The 10,019-nt window shown below is 56.1% G+C and overlaps 1 protein-coding gene across 1 annotated transcript; it reads left to right on the top strand.

Moving 5' to 3' along the window:
• The first annotated feature begins 1,584 nt into the window (after positions 1-1,584).
• Positions 1,585-6,712, top strand: Pitslre (cyclin dependent kinase 11B pitslre). Its single transcript, XM_037222653.1, has 2 exons — positions 1,585-1,692; positions 3,574-6,712. The coding sequence occupies exon 2, from the start codon at positions 3,714-3,716 to the stop codon at positions 6,189-6,191; it is 2,478 nt and encodes an 825-aa protein (XP_037078548.1). The 5' UTR covers positions 1,585-1,692; positions 3,574-3,713; the 3' UTR covers positions 6,192-6,712.
• Positions 6,713-10,019: the final 3,307 nt, after the last annotated feature.

Below are 10,019 nucleotides of genomic sequence, written 5' to 3' on the forward strand. Positions count from 1 at the left end.
AGGTTTTGTTTTATTTGAATGGCTGCCAAGTGAACTGTGCTCCCATCATGACCATGATTGTCATAATGATACACATCCCCAGCAGCATAGTATGCTTGGTACATGATATGGCACAGAATGTTACAAATAACCTCAATTGGTGCATGTCTAAACCCTACATATCCATTGCAGGACTTAGGGTAATTTGCCATATACACCATATACATATACAATACAAATGTAGTGCAACTTGTCCCACAGAAAGGTGTAGTTTTATATGTACTGTGCATCATGATACAGGAGGACCACATGCATACATCTATCTTTTCAACAGACTAATGCTTATCATGAGCAAAATGTAGCAAAACTTTGCTTATCATGGAATGTTAATCACCCTCACCATGGCTGAGGCATAAGGGCTGCCAGTCATCAAGTTCATTTTGCACCCAAACCTACTCTGGTCAAGGAATGACATGCTTTGTCACTTGCATATATTACAACCATCAAGACCTGAGAGCCCATTTTGGGCCCCTTTCAACCACAGTGAGCTACCCCATCCCACACACTCATTTGTTTCCCCATAAGCTTCCCTCGTGCTTCAGAAACCAATGTTATTGAGGCATCTTGATGCACCCTGGGATTTTTGGTTCATGTTACGTATGTAACATTCTCTTACTCATGACGTAACCAATTAATGATCATCTTTAGACAGCTGGCATTGTGACAGTGGGAAAAGGGGCCAGCTTGTCTTGCATGAAATGCTTCAACCTCAAAACTGGTGCTGCACACAAGTGGCAATGTTGAGAACTAATGTGGCTGCAGAAGTTTGAAAGTTTTGCACTGATCATAGAATGATGAATCAATATTTTCCATTTCCAAAGTGGAAAATTTGGTGAATGGACTAGCTCATAATATTACATCATTCAACATAATGACCTCCTTTTTCTTCCTCTTTTATACAAATTTTCCACAACTTTGTCAGCTCAGTTAGATGAAAATGCTAGTGAAAAAGCATCCAGCAAGTCCAAAGAAGGAAGAGAAGTGGCATGCTGCACATTGAAGCAAACTTGTGATAAACAATGTGATGATTTTCATAATACAGCATAAAGTAATTGACGCTGATGTCCATTTAAATAACAATGCAACCCATTCTGAAGTTGGTTTGAGGCATGAATAAAGTTGTATTAGCATGAAAAGTTGGTGCCTGTCTTGGCTCATAGTCTAGTATGTGTGTAGTTAGTAATGGGCATAAAATACCAAATGCATAATGCCAATGGGTGGCTACATGCATAAAATAATAACAGAAATGAAACATGATATAATGAGAATACGGTGTTTCTCGTCTTCAACAGGCCGTTCGATTAGCGCATCGCCTGCAGGAATGCTTTCAACTGACGTTGTGTCGAACACACATTTGATGGTACAACGTTTTCGGCTGCACAGCCTTCGAACTATTGTCAAAAAACAATACGAGATTAACATGAAACGGTAAATGCCTGACTCATACAATGCGTTCTCGCCACAGTTTATGCTGCATGCTCGTTTTTTTACGATCCGGGGCTTTTGACACTTTCACGCCACAATCGTCGCAGATCAAACAAGCCACTTTACGTCTTGTACGCAGACTGGAGCGTGGGTTTAGCTGGTTTAAGGATTAAGCCAAGCTCGCGGAATGCCGGCTGAAGCGTGGTTGGTTATGTTACACTGCTGAAGGTGAGGTGGGAAAGGGATATGTACTACATTAAGTCATTAGATATTTCTGATTTTGGGGGCTTAAAGTGCTTGCGCTCAACGTAATTTCGACCCTTGACGAAGCACCAAGGAGCATGTTAGGCATCATTAGGTGCAAAAACTGTCCCGCCCGTAATGCTGATATGCCTGTTCGTATGATTATGTGTTGCCTGAATGCTTCCTGTGAGTGGCTTTCTAGCATCCACAAACTGTGGTGCTGTAATGGTATGCTAGCTGGCAGAGGCACCGAGTGATATGTGAACCATTTTACCATGTCAGGTGAGCCCACAGTTGTGGTTTGTGAGCCCATTGATATGTGTTCTCTTTTTCTTTATTTTCCTCTTGATAGCTACTTTCTTAATAGACTTCCATGACCTCAAACATAGATACATTCCAAGTACAGGGCAAGTGCTGATGCTTTCATCCTGTACTCATCAGAACATGGTCTTGCTTGCTAGGGTAATAGTCAGGCCTGAAATGCCAGCATTTGGGTAATATTTGACATATACCAACACACACTGACTTATACCTGTGCACTGATGTCCTTTGGTTTAACCTTGGTCACAGGTCCACTGCCTGTGGTTGTTGGAGTTATTTAAGGTGAAGAATTCCAAATAGCTTAAGTTCATTTATCATGCCTGCATCTGGTATTCATGGTATTGTGCTATGAATACAGATGATAAAAATGTGTACCATGTGTTCTGTGCACACTTTATCAATGGGAAATTGCTGTTGAATTGGAGTAAACATGTGTTGCTTATTTGTATATAATATTGTCACTTCTGGTGTTTGACTTTTATTGACATGCTTACCCCACAAGCTAGAAAAACATTAAAGAGAAGGCTGTTAAAGATGATATACCTCATTATGGTATGCCTACTAGCATTAAATGTCACTTAGAGAGCATTTTTTGCAATTTAGGGGATCAAAAACAAACAGGACAATTGTTCTGCCAATAATTGGTCCAAATGGGTAATTAGCCTTACAATATGTAGGTAATGCATTTGTCAGCACACAGTGCTCATGCATTTTTGGTTGAATATGTGTTTATGGTGAGAAATGACTGGCTTTGCTAAATTGTTCAGAATGTCTGTTTTGTATGTAATGATACCAGGCAGGTCCACACAAGCTTCTTAGGTATGTTTCTTGGGTATGAGTGTCATCATTAATGTGTTGTTTCTTTTGTCTGTGACTCAGCACTCAGAATAGCCTTGGCAGGGTCTTGGCAAGATGGAAGGTTGCTACCTGTACTCTTCCTTTGCTCAAAATTTACCTTGACATAGGACAGGCAGGTCAGATGTCTAGGTTTAGGGTCAACAGGTCAACAAGGGGTTAGTGCTGATGAATTGTGTGCAGAGGCTGTCCAAGATGTGCTGCCCGTCATCTGTATCTGTATGAATACAAAGTATGAACACCATGTTTCAGCCAGTGGGCTGTCCTTCCCTCCTAGTAGGCTCAGTTAGTAGAAGTCTGGGCTCACAATTAAAAGACATTGGTTGGAATCCTAGCAATTGCAAGGAGTGAATGTAGGCTCCTGATGATCTATAATGCCTGATGATGGTCATGAGTTAACTAGCCAAAACATATGCATGCCAACACACTGAAGAGGACAATAATCTGAGGAAGCATTCCAACCTTGAAGGAAATTTCAAGGCTGAGAACTTTGTAAAAGATGTTTGCTTTGCACTGGTTTGCCAGAATTGATTTCATAATGCATACCCCAGCTCAATTTTTGGATGTTTTTGCGGGAACCATATGCCATATTTGTTTAGCTGTTTGCATATTGTTGCTTGGCTGATAGCAGCAGATGCTCACACCCTTCAGACAACTAGCCAGTGGCTAATACTTCCTTGTTATTCCCAGGCACAGGCTGCAGCTGTCCAGACCAGCCTGCCAAGCAGAGCAGAAGTCCGGCCAGTAAGGGGCGCTGAGTCGGCTGCTGCACCCCTGCCCGGGCGGGCGCGTGGCGCCGCGACTGCCGCACCTCCTCCCCAGTCGGCGCCATGTCGGACGGCAGTGAGGACGGCGAGATCTCAGAGCCGCGCGAGTTCCTGGTCGACGACGACTCGCTCGAAATCAAGCCGCCGCAAAACCAGGCCGGCAGCAAGCACAAGGCGCGCTCCAAACACTCGGAGCACAAGCGGCGTGACAAGCACAAGCACCGGCGCCACGAGAGCCGCCGGCAGCGGCGCGAGCACCGCGAGCGCCGCGACGCCCACCGCCAGCCGCCGGACGCCCACCGGCCTCCAGTAGACGCGCACCGTCCTCCAGTGGACGCGCACCGGCCGCCGTCGGACGCGTACGAGCCGCACGAGCAGGCGCGGCCGTCGCGGTCGCGCGAACGCCGAGATCGGGACGGCCGGCGCGAGCGGCGACCCGAGCGCGAGCCGTTGCCGGTCGACTCGCGCGACGGCCGCGCCGCCTACCGCGAGCCGGCCGACGATCTGCCGCCGCGTGAGCGCGAGCGTGACTCGCGCCACCGCCAGGAGCGACGCGATCCACCCACCGAGGTGGACCTGCGCCGCGAGCGATTCCTGCAGGCGGTGCGCGTGTCCGAGCACCAGAAGGAGATGTCGCGGCGCGAGCTGGAGGCGCGCCGCCAGCGCCGCGAGGTGGAGAAACTGCGCCAGCGCGAGCTGCGTGAGATCGAGCTGAAGCGCGAGCGCGAGTACAGCGACGACCGTGAGGGCGGCGACGGCCGGCGCAAGAAGTCGCGCCGCGTGGTGGAGTTGCTTTCCGAGTCGCCCGAGCGCGCGCCGGAGCGTGAGCGGGAGCGGGAGAGGGAGTCAGCACGGCCGCCGCGCGAGGACCGCGATGTGCGAGAAGAGCGGGATCCGCGGGAGGAGCGTGAGCCACGAGAAGCGCGCGAGGGGCGGGAGGGGCGCGAAGCTCGTGAGGGTCGTGAGGGTCGTGAGGGACGTGAGGGAAGGGAGGGCCGAGAAGGTCGCGACGGACGGGAGGGTCGCGACGTTCGGGAGACGCGGGAAGAGCGTGACCGTGAGCGCGTCAAGAAGGCCGAGTCGGAGCGTTCCTCGGGCGAGGAGGAAGAAGAGGAAGAGGACGACGACGACGACGACGAGGAGGAGGAAGAGGGCGAGGAGAGCGAGGAGTCGTCCTCTTCCGAATCGGCTGGCGACGAGGAGCAGGACGGCGAAGAGGAGGAGGAGGACGAGGAGGCGGACGTGGCAGAGGCGGCGCCGTCTCGCTCGCCCACGCCACCTGTGACGGGCCGTCGGTGGCGCCAGACTAGCCGCTCGTCCCCGGAGGCGACGTCGCCGCTGCGGGCCGGCTCGCCCGCCCGCAGCACACCGCCGCCGTCGCCGCCGGCGCTGATGGCGGCCGACTCGCCGCCGCCGTCGCCGGTCGAGATGAAAGAGGTGCTACCGCCGTACCTGCCGGCCGTGCAGGGCTGCCGCAACGTTGAGGAGTTCAACTGCCTGAATCGCATTGAGGAGGGCACGTATGGTGTGGTGTATCGCGCCGTCGACAAGCGCACAAAGGAGATCGTGGCGCTGAAGCGGCTCAAGATGGAGAACGAGAAGGAGGGCTTTCCAATCACTTCGCTGCGGGAGATCAACACGCTGCTGAAGGCGCAGCACGAGAACATCGTGACCGTGCGCGAGATCGTGGTCGGCAGCAACATGGACAAGATTTACATTGTCATGGACTACGTGGAGCACGACCTCAAGAGCCTGATGCAGACGATGAAGCTGAAGAAGCAGTCGTTTACGACGGGCGAGGTCAAGTGCCTGCTGATCCAAATGCTGCGCGCCGTGCGGCACCTGCACGACAACTGGATACTGCACCGCGACCTCAAGACGTCCAACCTGCTGCTCTCGCACAAGGGCATCCTGAAGGTGGGCGACTTCGGCTTGGCGCGCGAGTACGGCTCGCCGCTGAAGCAGTACACGCCGATTGTGGTGACGCTGTGGTACCGGGCGCCGGAGCTGTTGCTGGGCGTCAAGGAGTACTCCTGCCCCATCGACATGTGGTCGGTTGGCTGCATCTTCGGCGAGCTCGTGCGCATGGAGCCCATGTTCCCCGGAAAATCTGAGGCCGACCAGATCAACCGCATCTTCAAGGAGCTGGGCACGCCCAACGAGAAGATCTGGCCGGGCTACAGTGAGCTGCCGGCCATCAAAAAGATGACCTTCACCGAGTACCCGTACAACCAGCTGGCCAACAAGCTGGCCGGCGCCGTCACGGAGAAGGGCGTGGCGCTGATGAACAAGCTGCTCACGTACGACCCCAAGCGCCGTCTGGCGGCTGACGAGGCGCTGGCGCACAGCTACTTCGACGAGCAGCCTCGCCCCATCGACCCGGGCATGTTCCCCACCTGGCCGGCCAAGTCCGAGCTAGGCCACAGGAAGACCGGCCACAGCCCGAAGCCGCCGTCCGGCCGCAAGAACCTGGGCGATGAAGACGTCGGCTTTCAGCTGGGCGCGGCCGCCGGCGCCGGCGGCTTCAGCCTTAAGTTCTGAGGCGGCCGGCGGCTTCAGCCTTAAGTTCTGAGACGGCCGGCGGCTTCAGCCTTAAGTTCTGAGACGGCCGGCAGCGTCAGAGGCGGCTGTGGGGCCGGGCGCGCGTGATGCGGTGCGGGTGTTCGGACTTGTGACGCGAGTGGTGAGAGACTCGAGTGCTGCGGAATGGAGAGAGGCATGGCATGTGTCGGCGTATGGCGTGAGTGGTGAGACTGAGCGCTGTGCCGTGTGGAACGGGGCGAGTGTTCCGGCCTCCGATTCGTGGCGAGAGTGATAGGCTCGGATGTCGCCATGCGTGAGGTTCAGTTGGCTGTCCGTCTTGTGGCCTGGGTGTGGCGTACCTCCGAGTGTTAAGTGTAGCCGTCACGTCAACCGGGAGCGCTCTAGTGTGTTTGTACAACGGGAGGAAGCTCTATGAGTGCAAATCATCCATCGTTGCGCATTGTTGCCGTGCTGTCGGCAGTGTCACATGTGGGAGTCTTCATCCGTCGGAAATGTTAACACAGACTTCCGTGAACCAATGGGATTTGGCGTCGAAAGTCGTGGGTTAAGTGTCACGGGTTGGCGCTGAGGGTCGCGGCACGCGCGCAAGGCAGCGTAGCCCAACAGTCAGCACGTATGGCGACGGAGTGCCCTGCCGTTCTCAGTCGCTCCAAAGCAGGACAGCCTTACTTTGGTCGCCACGACGGACCCGGACCCGGACTCATGGCCTCTTGGGAGTCTGGCTATGACCATTGACTCTAGTGAAATGGTTCATTTTAGATTATTTGGACTCGAGTTCACCACTTTGAAAAGGATGACCTATGATTAACGGTGCGGACGCAAAACACCGGCACTCGGGCTCGGGTACTGACCCAACGGTCCTCGACACCAGCGGTTCGGACCAAACGTATAGTTCTCACATAAGGTCCCAACTGCGATTATTCTAGTATTCAAGAATAAGTACTAAGTACAAGCAGTGGTGCTAAGCGCAAGTGGTAGTACTATGTACAAGGATTAGTGTACGCTAGTGGTAGTAAGTAGTCATCAGAAGTACTCGAATAGCAGAGCAAAGGCAAACCGAGTAACGCTTAGTATACACCTGCTGAACAAGTGACGTGCAAGAGGGAGATGCGTAGTGGATCTACTAAAATTTGCTTCGTTATTTGGGCAAGGTTTGCTTCGGACGGTTTGGGCTAGGTTTGTCAAAGCTGGGTAGTCTCGGCCGCTCCCCGAAGCTTTAGCGTTGGTCGTTCAAACTTTGTAGAGGATATAAACAAATGTCTTCGACACGATGACAATTTGATTCCGACTTGGTGGGGTGCCAGGTAGAGGTTGAGTTAGACTGAGCTGGTCGCGAGTAAACTTAATCTCCGGTAGCAGTACTTGCCGCAGGGACTTGGACTCGCGTCTACGTCCAAAGACTCCGGGTCGGATGCGGCTGAGTCGTGAAAACAGCCTGGCCTGGGCTCGGGGCCCACGTAATGGCGAGGATGGACTTTTCTCGGGGTTGTCCCCCAGCCTCAGGATTTATACTCAGGTCCTTGCGTTCACACTAACGGCCGTTGACGGTGTGGAGTCCGGAGGACAGCGGCCGTGCGCTGCAGGGCCTCTCCCACCCGTGTGGTGGGGCACGGGTTCGAGTACGGCCCCGGCAGCCTCTGAGCGCCGACAGGGCCACCGCATTCGCTGGTGGTCCATGAGACGGTACGCGAAGGTGTGCGACGCATTGCAGTCAGTCAGTTTCTTTGCGACTTCGTAGTTTTTTCGTCGAGCGGTAATTCTCCGGATGTAGAGCCTCGTAACGCTAGGGCCGGTTCCCCACAATGACGACCCTGTCCAAACGCTGAGACGACGGCGCGGTTCAAACGAACCGAAAGCGACGGGTCAATGAGCGTGTATTTCACGAGTCACAAACAGTCCGATCAGTGTGCAAGAATGTTACAACTGGCAAATCAGCACCTCCAGCAGACCCCTCCCCCGCAAAAAAAAAAACATCATCATGCCGCTGCCGGGCGCCGCGATTACCGGGTCATGCCGGGTACTGCTCAGCGTTATCCGCTCCCGATCGTTACGAAAACAGACACGTGTCACGTGATGGACTCCAGCAGCCATTCGGCGAGGAAACACGTGCCATGATGAAATCGAGGGCGTCAAAGTGCCTTTCCGCTGGAGTGACGTTTACCACACGTATGTACATCACGAGTACGTGAACCTACGCCCTCACACGCGGATGGCAGACAGTTCTGTGACCACGCACTGGCCTTCCCGCTATCCCGCCGTCAGAAAAAGCTGACGGCGGATCTTGCGCGCCACAGCCTTTGTCTCCCTCACCCCCCCCCCCCTTCATGTATACAGTCTTTTTTACCAGCAACATTTGGCAAACGTGTGTGCTTGGTGGACGGAGGGCAGCCGGTATCTTTGGAGTTGGGAGGTCGTGTCCTGAAAGCCCTCGATACTGTATTGCTGGGCGAATCCTGGAGGGCGCCTTGCTGATGTGCGATGCATGTTTGTGTGTGCGCGTACGATGTGCGAAACGCGCGATGCATTCCCACGTGCGCACTGCCGCGTGGGCGCAATTCACGAGCATAGCAGTCTTTCACCGTGATATTTCACTAAAGATCACACGCACGGAATCTGAGAAAATACCCCTACAACACAGTGAGTTAGTTAAGTACCGAATATTCTATCAGACCGCCCTTCACCGTCTGCCGGCTCCTGAAAGAACTACGATACCACCATAGCACGTCCCATCTAACACGCGCTCGCAGTATACACAGGTACGCACCGTGTCCCCGCAGGGACACCGCGTCCTCCACGGGGTGAGGAGGGCGCGCGGGCCGCGCTCACAGCGAGCCGTCCGTGAGCCGGATGTCCCGGATGTGGAACACCGAGTCGTCGATCTCGCCGTGCACCACCTTGCCGTCGACGAACGTGACGCACTGGATGCCGGCCGCCGGAGGGCGGGCGACGGCAGCGGCGGTGGCGGCGGGGGGGACGGGGGGCGGGTCGGCCCGGCGGCCGGCCTCCTCGCCAGAGGGCGGACTGAGCCGGCGGCCCAGCAGCGGCCGCGGCTGCGGCCGCGCGCTCTCTGACGGACGCCTCTGCGGGCTCGGCGGCGGCGGCTGTGCAGCGGCCTGCCCCATCTCGGGCGACGCGGGCCGCCGGGCACTGTCCGCCGCCGCCGCCGGCGGCGGCGGCGGCGGCGGCGACTCGGCGCCGGCGCCGGTGCAGTGCGCGTCCCAGCCGCCGGTCGGGGGAGACCCCTGGAGGCGCGGTGCTGCGCTCGCGACCGATGGAGGGCCGTACCCCGCCGGTGACGGGGGCTGCGGAGGGAGTGCGGTAGGGAGGAGAGGGCATGTTCTGCGGCGGAGTGCTGAAGACGCCCGGCGACGGGCCCTGGGTGCAGGCGGTGTACACCGAGGCGGGTAGGTTCCGCGGCGGCGAGCCATAGTGCGCTGGGAGAGGGCCCGGGGGCGGCGCGCCGTACGCCGTGGGAGCGGCGTTCTGCGGGACTGCACCGTGCGGTCCCGGCGGCGGACCTGGCGGCAGCGTGCTGTACGACAGCGACGGCGGGGTCTGATGCGGCGTGCCGTACGACACAAGGGGAGGACCCTGCGGCGGTGGACTGTACGGCGTCAGGGGCGGGGTGGCGCGCGGCGCCGTGGCGTACACGGGAGCTCTTCCCGCCCCCGGCACGCCGTACGGCAGCGGCGACGAGCCGTGCGGCGGCAGGTCGTAGCACGTCGCTCGCCCCGTGCTGTACACCAGCGGCGGTCCCTGAGGCGGCGCTGCGAACGCCACGGCAGCCGCGGCGTCGTACGAGCCCCGTGTCGTCACACCGTACCC

Source organism: Pollicipes pollicipes, unplaced genomic scaffold (assembly GCF_011947565.3).
Source record: "Pollicipes pollicipes isolate AB1234 unplaced genomic scaffold, Ppol_2.1 Scaffold_2555;HRSCAF=2994_pilon_pilon_pilon, whole genome shotgun sequence".
NCBI lineage: Eukaryota > Metazoa > Arthropoda > Thecostraca > Pollicipedomorpha > Pollicipedidae > Pollicipes > Pollicipes pollicipes.

Bases quoted from the DNA above. Each gene is read 5' to 3' on its own strand.
- Pitslre (XM_037222653.1), top strand. From the start codon at position 3,714: ATGTCGGACGGCAGTGAGGACGGCGAGATCTCAGAGCCGCGCGAGTTC.